Here is a 22561-nt window from a genome sequence, read left to right as displayed (position 1 = left end):
ATTTACAATTAAATAATTTTCACTGTGGTTAATACGTGTGTTTCTTTTAATTAAATCCCTTTCTGTAATGCTATTCATAAAATAATATAAACAAACATTCTAATGCTACTGAGTTACTAAAATCCGCAATTCTAATTTCATTAAATTAATTCTATCACATACAATACTAAGATCTTTTCCAAACAATTCTTCTTACTCTTTCAAAGGAGGCTAACTTTTTAATTAGAGACTGTCCACAGAGTTCTTTAGAATACTGTTCTTAATTTCACATTCGCAAACAATCTTCTCTCTTCTAATGAATTTTATACACAAAAATAGAGTAATTTCACCTTACCAAACTTTTTCCGTGTCTTTCAGCACCATGTGTACGTCTGGTTACTTCTTGTTTATTGGGTGTCCATATGCCAACATAGGGGTTATGCTATCTTCATTATTTCTGCCGAAAATGGACTGAAATCTTTGCGTTTCAGGAACAACTCGATGGGACTTCTCAGTTAAGACTGCAAATTTTTACCTTCAGCTCTGCATAGAATCCTTCTCCATTTTCAAGAAACCCTGCTGTCCGACATCTTATGTTAGCACAGATGCTTCTTCCTCCCTTTACGCAAACTCCCACTAACTTCTGAGCCACCAAACAGGAAAATGATAAGACAAGAGACCTCTCCGATACGGCTCTCGTCCCCTTTATATTCTTCGTTAGAGTGCCCCCCTTTTTCTGAGTCCCTTATGCACACGACCCATATCTTTTCATCTCTTGGGTTCATCCCTTGCTTTCCCAACGCTGTTATGCTTTGGATTCACAGAATAAATGTCAACGTACGTTCCGTGTAAGCTACTGCTGCCAGCATTACACTGGACACGTGTACTTGTATACTTTCTAAGAATTATTACTTAGTAACTATCTGGTGACTCACAGTTAATCTATACAGCTTAAGTGAGGCTTAAAATTAATATTAACAAAATTCTTCCTTTAAGACATTCTCTAATTTAATTCTAGTAGTGATCAAAAGATTAAAGTACATGGAACATAAGATAAAATTGCAAATTTATACATAAAGTGAAGAAGTTTCACTTTTGATTTCAGCTGATGTGCAGGTATTTCTCTTTTTTTTTGTAAGTTTAATATGTTGGATTCTGAATGAATGATTTCTTTGCAAGGTTCCTTCATTCAGGTTCTAACATAGTCCTTATGTTCTGAAATTCTAATATCTGAAATAACTTCCAATATTTCGGCAATGTGATGTTGCCGAAATATTGGAAGTATATTAAAATTTATTTTAATGTAGATCCTAGTTTACATTGTAATTAACTTAAATTATTTAGTAAAAGTGATCACGTTAGTCGAAAGCAGATTTGAATTCATAAAGAGAACCATATACTTCAAAAGAAAAAAAGATAAAAGAACCAATATAGGTAAGTGAAGGAAATGATTGTCTTTGTTGGCACAAAGATTTCAGAGGCAAGAAGTATTCTATGAAGCAGAATTTAAAGGAGCTGGTAGAAGAGGCAAAACAAAGGAAGAGTAAGAAGGTGAAGTTATAAGTTTCCTACCATGCTATGATAGAGGTGAGCTGAGGAAGGGGCATTGCTAGCTAATAAGTCTATAAGCAGGTTTTGCAGAAATGATTTGTACAATGCTGATAGACTGCATCTAAATGGTTTTGGTGTTAAGTGTCTAGAGAGCTTTCTGAGCATGCTGAGGTGCAAATTCAGGAAAACTTAAGTAATTAGGGTGGAAACAGATGAGCTTGTGTGAAGGCACCATTAGGCAAGCGAGTGTGAGAATGACCAATTGCAGAATCTAGCCTCTCAAGCAAAAATACTGAATAGGGTAGTCAATTCAGAGAGCCTCCTTAACTCAGTCAGTACAGATGAAGCCCTTCAGTCAGAAAGACCTGGATTCGATTTCTTTATCTGGTCTCTTTTGACTAAAGTTGCGTTAGCTGGTCTCATATGGAGGTAGAGGGTTTTTTCACCTGGAAACTCGGGTTTTTCGTCCCTCAGAACAGGCAAACTGGCCCTGAACACACACGGATTACAGCCATGAATACTTATGACAATATGTGGAAGAGATAACGACACCACATGTTGTTACACCCGTAATTAACCATGGGTCACATCATGGTAGTCAACCTCCTAGGTAGGAGAAGGCACATGAATGGGAAGTCAATTCAGAAAGTAAAAGTGGGTGGGTGGGGGATCTAAGGGGATTCCACAGTTTCTATATATTAATAGCAGAAGTATCAGGGACAAGAGGGAGGAGTTTTTGGCATTGGTTAGTGCAACTTTGCCAAAAGTTATAGGCATTAGTGAGACTTGGCTTAAGTAGATGATGTAGTTACAAGGATAGAATGTAAAGTATTTAGTATTTTCAGGGAAGATAGAGAAGATAGGATGAGAGGAGGGGTACTGCTGATGATAGTAGATGAACTGCAGCCAAAAAAAAAAAAATAGGAGACAGGTGGAAGGGCGGCTGTTCATTTCAAGCAGTCTGGTGTGGGATTAAGGCAATGAAGACAAAATATACAGTTGGTTATTGTTATAGGTCAGGGTGTTCCACTGATGATCTCGAAGGCATTCATTGCCAAATTAGCACAATCAGAACATGTCGAGTGATTATTATAGGGGACTTCAACTATGGATATACAGACTAGAAGGAAAAGAGATCACATGGAAGGAAGGAAAAAAAAATTATACACCTACTGAGAGATAAGCTGAGGCAGCATGTGATGGGGGAAGGGACTAAGGGAGTGAGAGAGTATTGGACCTAGTTATATTATCAGAAGAGCTATCCATAACCAAGGTTATGGATATAGCTTTGCCTACACTACACTACATTGCCTCTGATTGATGAAATTGACAATGTGGTCTTCATGTGGGAGATTGTACAGCAGCAGGAATATTCTGTCATGAATGGGTATACGAGGGTGGCCTGAAAAGTTCTCGACCTAACAACGAAAAAATGAATTTATAATTTCAAAACTATTTTTATTTTTCAACATATTCTCCCTTAATACTAATATATTTATTCCAGCAATGCTCCAGCACCATTATCCTATCCCTGTAGTGGTTCTCTAAGAAACCTCTTGATTCGAAGAAAAACGCTGACCAGCGAGGAAAAGTTTTAGTTTCAGGAAGAGAGACATTAGAGGGAGCCAAATCTGGGGAATAGGGTGAATGTTCCAACAATTCATAGTGCAGATCCCATAATTTTCCCATTGCCAAAACACCTTTGGGGGCAGGTGCATTGTCTTGATGAAAGATGATTTCTTTCTTCTGCAAACCGGGTCTTTTTTTTTTTGATATTTTTAGTCTAGTCTGGTTAAAAGACCGGAATACTATTCCTAAGTTAATGTTTTATCCTTTTCATGATAATTAATAAACAAAATGTCTTTAAGCATCCCAAAACACTGATGCCATGACCTTTCCTGCTGATGGAACCTACTTTGTCTTCTTTGGTGCTGACAACCGGCTTCTGTTGTGTAATGGTGAATCAAAGTCTCATCCATCATAATAAATCAACACACAAAATCAGTCTTATTCTTGTTAAAATGCTTCAAGCACTGTTCAGAGATTTTCATGCGAGTGAGTTTATGATCTGCCATGCGCAAGCATGGCGCCCATCTTGCGAAAGCTTTTTTATTTGCAATTCTGCATGCAAAATGTATCCTAAATGTTCTTTTGAAATGCCTATAGTCTCAGCAATTTCACGCGCCGGTTCAGCCCAATGGCTGAGAATACGTATATAGCGCGCTAGGGGGCACCATCAGGACTTTTAGGAGAAACAATAGCTTCTTGCTTCGGCATCAGTTACTGTGTAGTGGCTGCATGCACATGTCTTTATTTTAAGTTCCTGTGAAAATGGCAACGTAACGTTGCTGAAATATTGGAATATAGATTAAAGTTTAATTTATATCATTTGTACATTATAAATTTCTTAAGTAATCTAATAAGCATGTATAACCAACATCTAAGCCTTTCTACGAGAATTAATATCATCCATGGAGATTCTATCAGACGCAAGGTCCGCCATTACGGTAATACGAAGCTGAAGCTATCAAGACAACTGAACCGTCTGACTTTCCTAAAACGCTGCCGGGATAATCAGGTAATCCCAAACAGAGTCAAATTCAAGCACCTTGGAAGTTTATTTTTCACTTGGTTAGACTATAATAAATTTAGTTTAATCCTTTACCCAAGTGTAAGCAAACAAAGTTTGCACCTGAAAATATCTTCAGGACTGAGGTAAGGTAGTGCAACACCAGGCAACTCCAAGCAAAGGTGGACGAAGCTCTCATCACTCCTTGTCTCGGTATCTCCCATAATGCAAAGCACATCTCCTTGCAGACATGTATACTGCTAGACATTAAGGGAAGGGCCACTACCCAGACTGGTTTCGACCTTTACTGAGGTCTCGTCAGTGGGAGGCAAACCATAATGTGGAGATACTAAGGCAGAAGCAATGGGAGATGTCATATTTATCTATATAGTGATCCTTCCCTTAATGCATAGCAGTATACATGTCTGCAAGGAGATGTGCTTTGCATTATGGGAGATACTGAGGCAAGGAGTGATGAGAGCTTGGTCCACCTTTGCTCGGAGTTGCCTGGTGTTGCACTACCTTACCTCAGTCCTGAAGATATTTTCAGGCGCAAACTTTGTTTGCTTACACTAGGATAAAGGATTAAACTAAATTTATTACAGTCTATCCAAGCACAAAATAAACTTCCAACATCTTTCTCTAAATTCAGGGTAATTCAATAATAAGGTGGTACACCTGTTGGAAACTCCTATGGGTAAATAGGACCTCTCCCACTGTTTCTGCCTTAGTATCTCCAGAGGAATTTTTGACTTTGACGAGAATGCACACATTTTAGATTGATCCTGATTAGATTGCATATAAGGTTTTTCTGGAATCTCACATTGCACTGCCGCTGATACAGTTTGATTCCTACTGTCTCCCCCTCTGCATGAAACATGCAAGAGGTCTAATGGCGGGTAGGCCCCACCCGCAATGAGGACCAGTGGTGGATTTATGGTATTATAGGGAGGTAGGATCTCAATCTGTAGCCAAGTAGATTCTTGATGCCCCTTTTCCCTATTTTAGGGCAGTTATCTATAATATTTTGTTGCTGGGTAGATACCTGTATCTACGGGATTCGCTAGTGGATCTTCAAAAGTCCACAGGATTATCTGTACCCTGCTCGGGACATCTCAGCAATCTGAATTCTTTGTCTATCTGTGCCTTTATACCTTTTTCACCTATTGTTGTCATGGCAAAACCTCTGAATGAGGCCATATTTGAGGAGGTGTACAAGGAATTCCTCAGATTGGGAAAGCTGCTGAGTGACAACTGGCCAGGGAAAGTCAAGCTTTTTGATACATCCCCCCCCCCCCCCCACACACACACAGCAGTCACAGAAAACAAAATGGATGTTTTAAATGATGAACACACTACTCAGACGAAATCAAACTTTGTACACTTCCCAAATTTAGATGAAGATACACTCCAAAACAGCATCTATCAGACCTTGGAAACAAATACAGAATTCCAAACAGTCAAGAAGAAGAGGAAAATCTCCACCAACACCGACGAACCTGAAACATCAGGGATAGAAGCACCCAAAGTACCCAAAGAAAAGGTACCACCAGTTATCTTAAGGGATAAGAATAAATGGATTCCTGTCTCATCAGCCCTCAGGGAACAAAACATCTGGCTCAAAAATTCTGATGAGGGAGTTAAAATTCAACCTGCTACAGTCATAGATTACAGACGGATGACTGGATTTATGGACAATACCAATCTTCATACCACACCTTCACTTTACCCAGTGAAAAGAACCTGAAGGTGGTTCTTCATGGGGGGGTAGCCGAAGGTATCACTCCTGAAGAAGTGATCACTGACCTCACAAAACAAGGCTTGTCCCCGGTTAAAGTCAGCAGGATGCTCAGGTCAGATAAAAGACCAATGCTGGTGGAAATCAGCAATACACAAAAGCAGATCTATGAACTGACAGTAGTATGCGGACTCAAAATATCAATGAAGACGCTTAGGAAAAGAGCATCTGCAGGACAGTGTCATAGATGCCAAAGGTTTGGGCATGCCCAAAAATTATGTAAGCCAGCCTTCAGGTGCTTGAAGTGCAGCGAGGGACACCAGACCATCACATGCACCAAGCCACGCTTGATGAAGACCTAACCCCGCTAACTATAAGGGATGCCTTTCCAATCCAAAAAATCGAGGATCGGCAAAAGTCAAATTTGCTCCTCCACGTAATAACGTTTTAAGCAACCAAGCAGGTCATCTCCCAGTCCGAAACACCTCACCTTCAACTGCACAGGAAGGAACAACCATGACTGAAACATATGCTGAGGCTGCAAGAACTAAGCCTCCTACATCTTTAGAGCTAGAAAGCACCAACATAACATCAGTTTTAATAGCCTCGCTTGCCACCATGCTGCAGGAATTCAGCAAGACATGCCCCTCACCATCTTCCAGAAAGATATTCCTGCAAGGCACTCAAACCATTATAACTGCCATCTGTCATGAGTAAAAAATTCAAACCAAAAGCTCTTAAGATAATGGCATGGAATGCAAATGGATTAATGAACAAGGTCTTGAAACTTCAAGAATTTGTGACTCGTCTCAGTGCTGATATCATCTTGATTGGTGAAACACACCTAAGACCAGCTAATAACCCCAAAATCCATGGATATACTATGTACAGAAATGACAGAATTGGCACAAGAGGTAGAGGCACAGTCATATATATTAAGAGTAACTTGAATCATAATACAATAGCCAAGCCCCAAACAGTAACCGTGGAGGTGACTGGTGTGGAGGTACATACCTGCAATGCCGGCTGTCTCAAGATCTATGCTTCTTATAATCCTCGGGAGCATTCCTCTGCTGACAACAGATCTGGACTCCATACTTGGTCCAAATGACTCCATAATAATAGCAGGAGACCCCAAATCAAAACACACAGCTTGGTACAGCTCTTCAATTAACACCAAAGGCCACACACTATTCAACTTTGCAATGCTTAACTCTGCTGTTGTGGCCGGTCCTACCGAGCCGACCCACTTCAGCCCTTCAGGTAGCTCGGATGTACTACACATCGTCATCTTTAAAAATATAAGATACCAATTCAAATTGGAATCAGTTAATGAATTATCTTCTGACCACAGTCCCATAGTGCTTAATCTAGGTTCATCAGATCAAGTCTCTCCTCCACACACATTTATACCATGGGACAAGTTAGCCAAGGCTCTTCCCGATCATATTGGTCCAGTGCCCAACATCAGTAAAAAGAAAGAGATAGACTCGGGAGTAAATAACCTAACTACAAATTCAGAAAGCAATAGAATCATCAGACAATCCACTGTCTTCCACCCAACCAACCGTATCCCAGAAGAAATCATGGAGCTAATCAGAGCAAAAAATAGAGCCAGAAAGAGATACCACAATACCAGAGCCCCAAAACACAAAACAGTATTGAACAACCTAAACAGACAGGTCCGGGAAACTCTTCAAAAACACAGAAACCATCAATGGGAAACCAAATTGGCTAACATCAAAATACTGAAGATCATTCTGTCTGGAAATTCTTAAGAGTGATTCACACCAAAAAGCAACTCATACACCCTATACAAACCAAGAAAGGGACAGTTCACAAAGATGAAGAGAAAGTTGAAGCACTAGTAGATAACTTTGAATCTCAGTGCAATCCATCTCATACAAATCTAAATATTAACCTTATATACAAGATTCACCATCATGTTAGGACAACCTTACGACAGAACACTGTTAACTCTGAACATATCACTCCTACAAATCCGGCAGAAATGATAAATATCATCACCCACCTAAACAGTTAAAAAGCTCCAAGACCAGATGGCATAACTAACAGAATAGTAAAACTACTCCCAAGAAAGGCCATAGTCCATCTCGTCAACATTATAAATGCCATTTTTAGTTTTCAGCATTTCCCTACTACATGGAAAACAGCCACCATAATGCCATTGAAAAAGCCAGGAAAAAATCCTCACCTTCCCGAAAGCAACAGACCCATAAGCCTGTTGTCCATCCTCGGAAAGGTGACAGAGAAAGTGATCCTCTCAAGATTCCAAGCAGAAACAGATAAGTTAGGAATATTGCCTAATGAACAGTTTGGCTTCCGTAAGGCCCATAGTACAGCTCAACAAGTACACTGGCTGGTAGAAATCATTACTAAAGACTATAACTGGAAACTCAATACAGCTGCCATCTTCATCGACGCAGAGAAGGCGTTTTACAAACTATGGCATCAAGGCCTTCTCTACAAACTGATAAAATTTAACTTGCCAATCAAGTTAATAAAAATAATCCACTCTTACCTGAAAGACAGATATATGCAGGTCAGGGTCGGCGAAACCTCAGGGATCTCTTCTGGTCCCTCTCCTGTTCTCAATCTACGTAATGGACATCCCTCTGAACCCGAGAACAACATTCACTGCATTGTATGCGGATGATACTGCACTGATGGCAAGATCTCTGAGTCCAAAACTGTCAACTAGAAGACTTCAAACCAGCATACACATTTTAGAAAAGTGGATGGCAGACTGGAGGATGCCAAGTTAACCCCCAGAAAAGCTTGGCCATACTGTTTACTAGAAAGAAAATCCATAGCATGGAGGACATTTATTTATTGGGAGTAAAGATTCCATGGCAGCTGAAATTAAATATCTTTGAGTGATTCTTGATAGTAAACTCCTATTCAGCAAACATATAAGTTACATTACCTCGAAGACATCCAAAGTCTTAATACAACTCTACCCTATCATCGACAGACAAAGTAAACTGGACACACAAACAAAATTAACAATTTACAAGATGGTAATTCGACTGGTCATCACTTACACATCTCCTGCATGGAGCCACACCGCGAATACAAACATTCTGAAACTTCAGAGATGTTTCAGAAGCGGAAAATTACAAATATAAAAGACCAAAGTCTATCTTAAGTTCAGCTGAACACAGCTAATTTCACTGCCCTCAATGGGCGAGCATCCAATCTAGCCAGAAATGTTATTCGTTATTCCTTAATATCTCCACGTTTGGGTCTGCCTCCCACTGATGAGACCTCAATAAAGGTTGAAACCGGTCTGGGTAGTGGCCCTTCCCTTAATGCATAGCAGTATACATGTCCGCAAGGAGATGTGCTTTGCATGATGGGAGATACCGAGACAAGGAGTGATTAGAGCTTGGTCCACTTTTGCTCGGAGGTGCCTGGTGTTGCACTACCTTACCTCAGTCCTGAAGATATTTTCAGGCACAAACTTTGTTTGCTTACACTTGGATAAAGGATTAAACTAAATTTATTAAATTCAAGCACCATTTCTTGTCACAATAGGCTCTCCGAATTTATAACCATGCCAGCCAGTCTTTGCTACAAGAACAACTCACCACTACGAGCTGTCTCCTAGCTAACACTAACTTAGCGATACTGGCGCTCGAAGAAGAGCTTTCTAGCACTTTAAACCACGAGCTTTAATCTTATACAACATCTCATGCACTGCTGCTGATAAAGAATTTAAAAAAGTATGAGGTCGACATATCAAGAAGTTTGAGAAATTAAAAAACAACTTGACCTCCGAACCAAAACTTCTTACCGACACTGTGATCAACCTTTCTTCAGTTAATTTGAAGCATGAAGCACTCAATGCTCTCACATGGCCACAACTTCACCATTGCTCCCAGAAAATTACCAGCTGAGGATATAATGAACCAAATTGAACGTGGAATCTGCCACCTTCCAAACCACGTGGCCTGTGTTCTCACCAAAGCTAGACCACCAAAAACCAACATATCCAATAAGGATTATAAATTGCTGCAGGAATTAAAGAAAAACAAAGAAATAATAATCACCAAAGCGGATAAAGGTAACGCCACAGTAGTACTTAACCAAACGGACTACACAGGTAAGCTTAAAGCTCTATTATTAGATCAGGTATTTGTGAGTTGGTGGAATTGTACTCCCTATTGAGTACAATCCCACCAACTCACAAATTAGAAAACTCCAAAAGCTCCTTAAGAAGGACACTTCTTGGCCTGTAGAAGTCACTAACAAATTAAAACTGTTTAACTCCATACCCCCCCCCCCATATATATGTACTCCCAAATTACATAAGAAAATGTGCCATTACGTCCCATAGTGGATGGCATTGATTCCTCCATATACAAATTAGCTAAACATTTGGCCAAAGCGCTCACACACTATACTGGCAACACACCATCACACAAAAAACTCAGCCCATTTCAAAGCCAGCATAGAAAACCTTACACTCCAACATACTGACATAATGGTCGGTTTTGACGTCTCCTCCTTATTCACAAATGCCCACTCAAAGAAACCTTAGAGCTAATCCAAGCTAAATTTCCTCCCGATATCTCAGTGCTATTTCAGTTCACCATGAACTCAGGCTATTTTGTTTGGCAGGGAAAATTCTACAAACAAATAGAGGGGACAGCCATGGGGGCTCACCACTCTCACCACCCTTTGCCAACTTTTTTATGGAGACTTTTGAAGAGAAAGCCTTAAACTCTGCCCCACAGAAACCAACCATATGGCTTTGCTACATTGATGATGTGTTCACTATTTGGCCACATGGCTCTGATTCACTCTTCTCCTTCCTAACACACCTATAAACAACCCACACCCCAGAATCAAGTTCACCCTGGAAAAGGAGAAAAATAACAGCCTCCCTTTCTTAGACACACTAGTCACCTGCCAGATGATGGAACCTTGGTTTTCTCAGTTTATAGAAAATCTACCCATACAGGCAGATACATTCACCCCCCCCCCCCACACACACAGCAATATGGAGTTATTAAGACACTACACAACAGGGCTAAACTGATCTGTTCAAATGAAAATGTCGTAACCATGCAACTAAACCATATCCTCAACACTTTCTCAGCCAATGGCTATCCCCTCCCCCACAAAAAAAATCCAAAAAATATTGACACCAGTTAACCACAGCCCCCCCCCCCACTTCACAACAAGGAATATTCTAAATCTATCACCATTCCCTACATTCAAGGCACCTTGGAAAAAATTACCAAAATCCTAAAAAAACATAACTTGAGCTCTTGTTATAGACCATATAAAAAATTGGAATCCCTTATCCGTTCCACTAAAGACCAACCACCTACCTGGTGTATACCAGGTCCCTTGCAGCTGTAAGCTGTCCTACTATGGCCAAACAGGGCAGGACAGCGAATATCAGAATTTCAGAACACAAGGACTACATCCATTTTCACCAGTACAGCCACTCTGGTCTTGCAGACCATGCTCTGGATACTTGCCACATAATACAGTGGAAGAAAGCCACAGTAATACACCATAGTAAATTCAAATTTGAAAGGCTATTTATGGAATCAGCCTCAGCCCCTAAGAAACATGCCAAACCTCAACAAATTTGGTTGCACGAGACTGCCTCAAATTTGGGAGACTTACATCAGAAGACCTTCAGACCAACACCCAAGAATACGTACATAGCCTGCTAGGGGGGCACCATCAGGACTTTTAGGAGAAACAACAGCTTCCTGCTTCGTTCTCAGTTACTGTGTGCAGTGGCTGCGTGCACGTCTTTATTTTAAGTTCCTGTAAAAATGGCAACGTGACCGTGCTGATATATTGGAATATAGATTAAAGTTTAATTTTAGATATATGAAGAGCCAAAGGCTTCAATTCAGCGACATATGACTTGTTTAAGTTAAGGGATATTACATCCCATATCGTTTCTTAGCCGAATAAGAAACTCAAAGAGTTTCATGCCGAATATAGTAGAAATTATATAAAGTTAGGGTCAGTTGCTGCAGGATATAAACTATATCCCGCAGCAACTGACCCTAAAGGTAGTGCAAGCTGAGGCAACTCATGTCTAAGGTGGAGCAAGCTCCGAACACTATTCTTGATATTTACCCATAATGTGAACTTAGCTCCTAGGAGCTGTATTTCTGTTCTACATTATGAGAGAAGGTCACTACCCAGACTGGTTTCGACCTTTATCGAGGTCTCATGAGTGAGTAGGTAGACCTAGTTAATATCAAGTTTGTAGCGAACAGAACTTACAACCCTTCTATGAGTATTGCCGGGAGGTGTCCTAATAAATTATTAGATATATGAAGAGCCAAAGGGCTTCAATTTGGTGACATATGATTTTATTTTTAATTTTATTTTAATTTATATCATTTGTACGTTGTAAATTCCTTAAGTAATCTAATAAGCAATACCATATCATGCACATGATCAATGATTTCTGGTACTGTTACACATTGTGAATGTCCTTCATATGGATCATTTTCAAGGCTGGTACAGCCACATTTAAACCTGGCAGTCCATTTCTTAATTGTCAAAAATGAAGGAGAAGAGTGCACAAACTTTTTAAGAACTTCAAAAACAATTAAGCTGTAAAAAAACAAACCGCTTGATAGAATGTCTTACAATTTCACATGGTTGCTTATAACAGATGTACCAACTCAGAAAAAAAAGTCTTGCTGATAGTTGCATCTGTAGTCGAGGTCGAGAACTTTTCAGACCACCCTTGTATGTGGAACTATAAAGCATGTGATTATGACAAGCTTAGGAGGAGGCTTAAATCTGTGCCACGGCATAAAACATTGCAAGCTATGGATGTTAGTGGTGCATGGGAGATAGTTAAGGGTCATGTAGAGGAAACAATATTAAATTGTATACATAAGGTAAGCAGGATTAATCAGGAAAAGTTAGATGAATGAGTAATATCATTAAGCATGAGCTGCAGAAGAAGAAAGTGCTGTGAGGGTAGATAAAGATAAGGTGACAGCAAACTCATGAACAGTACAAGGATCAAGCAAGAAAGGTGACCAGCATAGAAAGGAAGGCAAAATCAGATTATGAGAAGAATCTAGCCAAGCAGGCCAAAAGAAATCTCACAGAGTTCTTTCGTTATGTTTTGTTTAAAATAAAGGAAAAAATTGGTCAAATAGAGAATTCAAGAATGGATGGATAAAAATATAACACTGTATGAGGAGCGACATGGCTTTGTGATGGGTCGGTCATGCCATAGTAATTTACTATCTTTTTATAATAGAGAAGCAGCAGAGTTGGATAAGGAAATGACTACATCATGATTTTATTGGATTTTGCAAAGGTATTTGACAGAATGCAACATCTAACTGTTAAACAAATCACAACAAATGGGAATGGATATGAAACTGTTTGAGTGGATAAGAGGGTGGCTTCTGTGGTATATGGAGGGGCAAAATAGAGGTGATATCAGGTAATGAGTGGTGTACTACAAGGTTGAGTGCTCGGATCATTGCTGTTTAATTTGTACATAAATGATAAATAAAATAACCTGCAAGGAAATATTCAGTTGTTTGTTGATCATGCCAGCATAATAGTTAATCAAGACAGTGTGAAGAGCTTGAAGGACAATTTAAATAGGTTGTCAGTATGAGTAAAAGATAAAGGTTATCAGTTTAATGTGGAGAAATGTAAAGTTAAACAGATTACAAGCTGTTTATCACACTGATGGCACTGTACTCCAGGAAATAGATGAAGCTCAAGATTTAGGATTGGTAGTAGACAGATAGTTAAAGTTTAGAGGACATATTGCTAAGGTAGCCCATAAGATTACTTGGCTACTGAAGAACACATTAACAACTAGAAATAAGGAAGTTGTTATTCCTCTTTATAAGGCCTTGATATACCCACATTTGGATTATTGTGCTGAAGTCTGGTCACTTGGATTTCCTGGGGATGAGGAAGCAGTGCAATATACTCAGAGGTGAGTGATCTATGAAGATAGATTGAGGCTGTGTGGATTGCAGAAGTTGATAGAAGAAAAAGAGGCAATATGATAGAAACATTTAAGTAGTTTAAAGGATTTTATGAGATTGATGGAAGGAAAATGTCTCAGCACTTGGTTGGAGGGGCCATAACAAGAGGTCATCCCTGGAAGGTGAATAAAGGTGTGGTTAGTAGAGGTGTGAGGACTAGATTTTTGCTTGGAGAATTGTGAATGAGTGGAATGGGGTTGCCAGAGTCAGTTGTGAGTGCTTTGCTGTTGATGGTTCAAGGAGATAAGAACACCCAAATTATCCACATAGTGATAGATTATGTAGCTAGTTGGGTCTCCTATGATGAGTCTTCAGACTCAATGGAGGCATCCATACAATAATAACCATACTCCTGCCCTTGGCTGTTCTCTATTACCATTTACCTCATATATAGCTTGTCATCACTTTGTCACCAAACTTAACTGCTTCCCCCTGCTCACATCTCCATTTCCTGACCATCCTCATGCACACACATTCACTACTGTTTCTCTCTCTTAGTCAATGATGGATTGACCAAAATTTAATTTAATTTAATTTAATTTTTTTTTTAAATTCAGTATTTACAGAGTAGTTTTCAAAAATAGTATCTTTCTATTAGAATGGGCTTTCCATAGATTTACTTGTTATTATTAACAGTTGTTAAGGTATGATCATGTTTATTATTATGTTATATTTTATATAAACTGAGGTAACAGCAGAGGTTAAAAATGGGAATGCATTTGTTGTGATGGTCGGATCGTGGAATAGATAGAAGACCGACTGACAGAAGGCATAATCAGAAAGTAGCATGTATGAAGGAAGAGTGTTTGAAGGTAGAAAGGTAACAAAGAGAGTTCTATAAGACTTTATTTACTTGGCCCACTTATATCTATATGAATAATCTAATGACAGAAATTTGGTTTTTTTGTTTAAGACAGTTTATAAGGACTCTACTTTTATGAAGGACTCTTGTCTTTTTCCAATGAGCTATCTGTTTAGCAGATAGCATGCTCAGAAAATCCAGACTGTTCAGGCTCATGACAGTTAATATAAGACTTGTGTTCTTCTAGAAGTATAAAGGCAGATCTTGCAGTGATCCAAAATAAGATAAGTCAACAAGAACAAGGAATCTGGTAGATGCCTAGTAAACCTAGAGGTTGAAGTGTATCTTTAGGTGAAGTTGAGAACAGTGGAGATTTTTTCTGGTGGGGAAAAAGCAACAATATTGAGTGGTTTTAAAACTTTTGCTATTCAGTGCATAAGAGATAGGAATGAGAGTTTTTTCTTCTTCATTGGAAGTCAAGATAAATTGGATAAATTTCATTCTGTTAACATAACTGTTAAATGTTTTTTTTGATTAAAGAATCCTTTTGATAAAATCATTTGATAAAAAAGGTGGATTTAATATGTTGTAATTGGTTCTGTAGAAATTCGTCAGAAGAACATATTATCATTACCCCAAGAACTCATGGAGTCAAAGACTCATCTGGGAGGTCCTTTTATCACACACACAGCTCATCATACTGTGCCTTGAACAGATTCAAACTCCTTGCAGACACCACACTCTCAGGCAAGGCATTCCAATCGTTCACAACTCTGCACGAAAAAAACCTGCCCCCACACCATCTTTATACAGTTTCCAGGGATCCACTATTTCCACTATTTTCTGTAGAACTTCTCCAGCATTGATCCTATAACAACCTCTTATCGACTTGTAGGTCTCTATCATATCTCCCCTCTTCCTCCTGTCCACCAGACTCTGCAAATTACAATTTCTCAATTTTCCTCATATTCGACATTCCAGAGATCAGAAACTACCTTACTCAATCACCTTTGGTCCCTTTCCAACATTTCTTCATCCTTCTGAAAATGAGGTGACCAAATCTGGGAACAATAGTCCATGTGTGGCCTAATCAAAGCCTACAACGGAACAAGTATCTCCCTACTTCTACATGTCAGTGTCCTCCACATCATTCCCAGAAGCCTTTGTGTTGTCTTCACAATTCTGGCTATGTGTCCCCTAAATTTCAGATCCTTATCCACTATCACCCCCAGATCTCTTATTTCTTCCACCTCCAACAATATATCCTCACCAAGCATAAATTCTGCATCTCATCTTTGTTTTCCAAATTTTAAAACCTTACATTTTGCAACATTGAACTCACATCCCCATTTCTGTACCCAATCACTCAATTTATTCAAGTCTTCTTGTAAGGCCACAACATCTTCATTACTCTTCATGGTTCATCCCAACTTTGCATCATCTGCAAACAACTGAATATCTCCATCCAAAACTTCACCTATATCGTTAATATACAAGTTAAACAGTAATGGCCCCAAAACAGACCCCTGAGGCACTCCACTAGTGACTTTCCTTTTACTGGAAATCGCTCCCTCATACACAACTTATTAATACCTATCACACAGCCAGTCTCCAATCCAATGCACTAATCTAATATCCAACCCCATCTGCTCTAGTTTGACTGTCAACTTATCATGAGGTACTCTATCAAAAGCCTTTGCGAAATCTAACTATATTACTGTGTATCCTTCTCCTCTGTCCAAGGAAGCAGTCACTTTATTGCAATAAGTAAGTAGATTACTAAAACATGACCTCCCTTTAGCAAATCCATGCTGTCCATCAAAGATAATACCATTGTTGTCAACCCAACTCTGGATCCTAGTTCTCACAAGCTTCTCCGACAACTTAACCACAACACCTGACACACAGAGTGTCCCATAGTTTGATGCTTGAGTTCGATCACCTCCTTTATGAAGTGGCACTATCTTGCCCTCCTTCCACTCCTTAAGACTTGATCGAGTGCAAGACTTGTATTAAAAAAATATGTCAAGACAGGTACAATATCTAAGTTGATCATAATATCGGAAGTGCCTAGATGAAGATCATAAATTTTATTTTTAAAATTCAAAGTATTTTGGATTTTGGACATACTATACACACAACAACCAGTCTTAAAGGGAAATGTGGTTTATGGTATATGGTCTACTTTCAGTAGACCATAGGTTTTAAACTTTTTCTTTTGTTCTTCATCCCAATTAGACACATTATCAATAAGAGAATCAAGGCCATTTATATGCCTACAAGTAGGATTAAAAGAGAAGGGCCTGTAAGTCGAATAATCTTGAAGTAATAGAGATTTTTCTACTATATTCTCTTTTTCTGGAACAACAGCCTTTCCATTGTCAGATTTAGTAATAATTAAATTACTGTTATTCTTCAAGGACTTCCGCTTTAAATCCAGTAAAAGAAAGATTACGATGAGGAAGCTTGCCGTTAAAGCTTACCTGTTCTGAGACTCAAATTATATAGCCTGGCCAGTTTAGCTGAACACCCTTTTAGCATCTGTGTTGATATCCCATCAATCCGTATTGCTTAATTCTTCAGTTTGTGCAACAGCTCTAGTACCTCCTCCTCATACACCTGAGTTTCTTCATTCAGTGAAGCAGTAGCAGTGAGTGCAATGTTGGTAAACGACACTGATAGTTTTTAGCAAAATGACACTCATTAGTTGAACAATCTCTTTTGCATCAGTTACCCTCACATGCTGAATGTAAATAAATATGAAGGAATAACTACTAAATGTAGATGGTGTGTGAGGGTAACCTCTCCATTTGGACAAAAATCCAATATACAGGCTTGTTGATGATAGTATATTCTGCATACTCTTCCTCCTATCTTGCTTAAAAAGCTTTACTCTATATAAATCATAAACACTTCCAAAATATCTTGAACAAAAACAGAATTGTGTTTTACTAGCAAAGAAATTAGGAAAATTATGAGAATTCCAGTCTTCAATGGGTTCTGATGACTTTCTTAAAATTAATCCTGTTTTATATTTAAGAACCCTCCCACCCTCCTCTCTTCAAGTTTTACTTCTGACACCACTGGATCTACAGTCAAGATGAGATTTTTTTTTTTTTTTGGAATTCCTCTAACTTCAAATCTTTCTCTCAGCATAAACATATTAAAATATTACTTCCTCACCATCTAAAAAGTTAGGTTTTTTCTTTCTTTTGGATTACCTTGCTTCGGAAGAGCTATTAACTCATTATAAATTACAAATCCATGATACGAGTGAATACTGTTCTCACATTTGGGGTTGTGTTCTGAAGAACTTTCTAAGACTGTGATATAACACAGAAGAGAGAAAGTGGACTGATTAATGACCTATCTCTCAGTAATTCAACCCACTCTTTTTATACACCCTCTGTCCAAAAAGAAACCAAACTTTTTGAAAATAGAAGAAACTAGTGGTGCCACTTGTATCTTTTTCAGTTCACCCCTGAGCTGAACATTTATATGGTGTATTTACCATTAAACTAATCATTCCTCATCCAACTCCAAGGCCAAAAAATAGTATGCTCTACGAATGCTAATTATCACTCACTTTTCATGAAACATTCAAATATTAGGTGTAATAAATTCTGGTAATCTTGTGGAAATATTCATTAAAAGAATTTTACACAAAAGAAGTACTTTGGTTGATTGCTAGTGTTTCTTTTCCAGACAGAGATGGTACAAGTGTTGGCATAAAGAACGTGGCTTAAGTTGTAGACTGTCGTAACATTCAGTAATTCTTCTGAAGAAAATGCTAGCAATGATTTTATAGGATTTAATTTATCAAAAGGAATACAGATAAGGGAAGAGAGAGAGAGTATTATAACATTCTTTATAAGTAGAGCAATTAATAAACTTGTTTTAATTTTCACTGTAATGATAAAGCATGAATTTCATTAAATCATATATTCATATTTAATATTTACGCTAGAGGTCCTTTCATGGTTTCAAGTCATGCAAGGGAGTGTAATTAGTGGGTTAGAGGTGTATTAATGAATTATTATTATGTGACATGTGCTGGTCCAGAAACAACTAACTGAGCAAAGCTCTGGAACCAAGGATGATTGGAAAATTGGTAGTGTACCTTATTAAAGTATTAGAAAGGGGATACTGATGAATAAAGAAGAGATTTTTCAAAACTAGTCTTGTTATTAGTAATACTTAAAACTAAATTTCAGATTAAATGTTTGAAGTGGATAAACTTTTTTATATAATATGGATAATCCATATCTTTTTTTTTTTATTGTTATTATTCTTTTATGTGCTTCTCACTCACAACAGGTTATTAGTAAACCTACAGTATATCTGTACCATGGGTGAGCTAAGGATCCCCCCCCTCCAATTTTTATCATTCTATATATATTTTTTCTAATTTTTTAATTTATTTCTACATAGTCCAGAAACCCTGCTTTAGAGGCCAAACATTGAACTTTTTTAAGCCACTTCAGGCCTCCAATAAGAGGGACAATGGTCTCACATTGGGCAATGAAATTGATTGCCCACCTAAAGATAATCACAAACATCCAGGCCCACAGTGGGATTTGAACCTGCCACCTGTTAGCTGAAGAGCAAGTATGAAAACCACTTGGCCAACCAGACTGGCATATACCTGGTGAAGGGAAGAGTTGGAGGAAATAAAAGGTTTGAAGTTTTTAGTTAATTTAGGATGCATGAGATAACATCTTTAAGTAATCATTTTAATGATTTTTTTTTCCCCTTAGAATTAGTGGGGCCAGAATCTCAAGGTTTGTAGTGTGATCTCTCATTAAGTTATTCATTTTACAATTGTATTTAATAAATTATCCTTATCAGCTCTAATGATGACTGTTTTTATCTTTGATTACTTTACAGAGAGCAGAGAATTTTTTCAGGGTGAAGCTCATGTGATGATGATGGTGTTTAGGATGATGTTGCTGGAAACATCTGGACCTAGGTTGTGGATATCAAATTCTGTACATTACATAAGCCAGCCTGGCTGGCCGAGTGGTTAGCACGTCCACTCTCTCCAGTCAAGTGGCTGCAGGTACGAATCCCACTGTGGGCATGGATGTTTGAGATTGTGGAAATACCAGTGGTGGTCGGTGGTAGATGGCGTTGGTGTAGTTGCAGTCAGTTGGTGAATTGTGAGTGGTGGAAGCAGAGTTGTAGAGTGGATGCCCTCCCTCGATGAGTCCTTGGACTCCCTGGAGGTGACAAATAATAATAATAAAGTTTAATGTAGAAATGTGACATTAATCATTAGTGAAAGTTGTAGCAGTAGCCAAGGATATCAAGGGCTGTTATGCTGTGGCTTTTAGAAAAATGAAAAATGACAACTTAAAAAAAAAAAAAAATCCCAGTCATTTTAAACAACAGGACTAATTAAAAAAAAAACTGTGACTGACAGACACTTATGGTTACAAGTAATTCAATTAAATATCAAAGTAAATATAATTCTAGAGCTCCTTTGTCTTCAAGAATAGAGAAATATGGTTATATTTCTCTATTCTTGATCCTTCATTCTAAGCATTCACACACACACACACACACACACACACACACACACACACACACACACACACACACACACACACACACACACACACACACACACACACACACAGAGAGAGAGAGAGATCTCACGCCATTTCAAAAAATTTACGCTGCAAATGAATAAAAGGAAAAAAAGAATAAAAATATAACACAATATAAAAAAAATTCCTAGCATTTCACTGGTTTAATGCATTATGGTAATAATATATAAAAACAAAGATGTAAAAATATCTGAATAGTAATTTTGCACCTTTAATTATTTTCTTAACACTTTTGTAATAAATATGTACAGTAAAAGGATATTAGTTGTTTTAATTATGAATAAAGCCTATAAAAAGGGGTAGAGTCATAAAGATCTTAAGTTTTATGATATGGGATTTATAATAATGTGTGTAAAATGGACAAAGCACCTATAAACTGTACATGATCATAACTACTACATCATCTGTACATGCATAATATCCACAGACAGTTTCAATTCATTATGTAGATATGATATTCATTTAAATATTATACTGATGAGTTATTACCTGGCAGCTCTATACCCGCTATATTTAGGAAAGTAAGCATTAGGTGATGAGCTAATTTCAGAGTAGCATAACGAAGTATACCCCAACTATATGATGAAGGGTCTAACTGTTCCATTAATCCGGACTCTGAGGCACGTTTTTTTGCTCTACCAGATGTTAAGAGAATAGAATCCAGTTCTTCTCCAAACACATCATCAGTTTCTTGATCCTCTCCTTCGATATCTTCCTCGTCACTCGGCAGGGATTCATTTGAATCATAATCTAATGGTATCCATTCTTTAGGAAGATGAGGCTGAAATAGATAAAACTTAATTTGTAATCATGACACCATTCTAACCCATAACTTTTTTAAACTTTATTACAAAAATCATTCTATGTTTCTGGTAGTATATTTCTTGTACAAATTTATGCATCTCTGATTTGGGTTATCATATCTTGAGAGAGATACTTCAAGAACCTTTACAGTGAGAGAGATACTTCATACTCTTTATATTATATAGGGAATATGTCTCTGTTTCATAGAGCAAAAGACACATGCAATGATATTACTAAAATGGAATTAAATTTCATATTAACCAAACTTTGATGAACATATATTATGTCAGCCTTTCCTCCCCCAGTCAGGAATCTTCTCTGTAACAGAAAACAGATTACCTTTAATCGTCATCATTTACATGGTCTTTTTCGAAGTAACTACTGTGAGATGCAATGCATTTGTCCCAACGTTGCGTCCACTTCTTAAACACATGTGAAAGTCTTTTTTTTTTGAGAGTTCTTTCAAAACCGCCTCCACAGCTTTTACACATGCTTTGTTGCTTTCGAAATGGCAGCGTCTTAGTGGTTTCTTGAGCTAAGGAAACAGCCAGAAATCGCATGGTGCGAGATCAGGACTGTATGGAGGGTGTGGTAGGATATCTATGTTGTTCTTCTGCAAAACGTCACTACACAACCAGCAATATGTGGCCTTGCATTATCGTGGTGCAATAAGAAGCAATTCTCCAGCAATGGACACTTCCTTTTGACGTGCTGTACCATTGTCCGTAAAACATCAGCATAGTATGAGCCATTTACAGTATTCCTGGGTTCTAAGCATGTTGGTAAACAATGCCTTCGTAGTCAAAAAACATTATGGTCATAACTTTACCAGCCGATTTTACAGTTTTTGCTTTCTTGGGGGTAGGCGAAGACAAATGCTTCCATTCAATGCTTTATTGTTTCATTGTAGGGTCATAGTGATACAACCAAGCTTCATCTGCTGTAATGATGCGTTTTAAGAAGTTGTCGCCTTCTTATTCCAGTCTTTCTTTCCATTCTGTGCACACATCCACTCAATGCTGCATTTGCCCTGGTGTCAAGAGTTTGGGAATCCATCGGGCACAAACACATTTCAGTCCCAAATGTTCAGCCATGACTGAGTGAACACTTCCCACAGAAATATTCAGGACAACATGCAGCTGGCGTACTGTAATTCTGCGATCCTCCTTGATGATAATCGCTGCTGTGTTGATCACTGTCTCTGTGATGGACGTTGAAGGTCTTCCCTCAAGTTCAAGATCTTCCACATTTTGCCTTCCTTCCTTAAAAGTTTTATGCCAGCGAAAAACACTTGCCCTCGACATTGCTTCATCGTGGAAAGCTTTGTATATCATGTTAAAAGTGTCCGATGCCGATTTTTGCAAACGCCCACCAAATTTAATCGCATAACGCTGTTCCATTTCAACGACTGGTCGCGGCTCGTAGGCGCGCCGAAACAAGCTTGCGTTTAGTCACGTGCCACTCTGGCACATCAGC

General features: G+C 38.3%; 1 protein-coding gene across 4 annotated transcripts in view; it reads right to left on the bottom strand.

The window, feature by feature from the left end:
* Rbcn-3A (rabconnectin-3 alpha) overlaps positions 1 to 22561 on the bottom strand; it is a 984230-nt gene that overhangs the window by 288224 nt on the left and 673445 nt on the right. For all 4 annotated transcript variants that reach the window (XR_016549602.1, XM_090406519.1, XM_090406521.1 and 1 more), the window contains exon 43: positions 20771 to 21062. Coding sequence is in view for 3 of the 4 variants with exons in the window: in XM_090406519.1 (XP_090262645.1) it covers positions 20771 to 21062 (292 nt within the window). In the remaining variant the exon portion in view is untranslated. The remainder of the gene's footprint in view (positions 1 to 20770; positions 21063 to 22561) is intronic.

This window comes from Typopeltis vanoorti, chromosome 16 (genome assembly GCF_054136105.1).
Source record: "Typopeltis vanoorti isolate ZY-2024b chromosome 16, IOZ_Tvanoo_1.0, whole genome shotgun sequence".
NCBI classification, from domain to species: domain Eukaryota; kingdom Metazoa; phylum Arthropoda; class Arachnida; order Uropygi; family Thelyphonidae; genus Typopeltis; species Typopeltis vanoorti.
The sequence above is the reverse complement of the archived record's forward strand: the minus strand, read 5'-3'. Positions and strand labels throughout refer to the sequence as shown.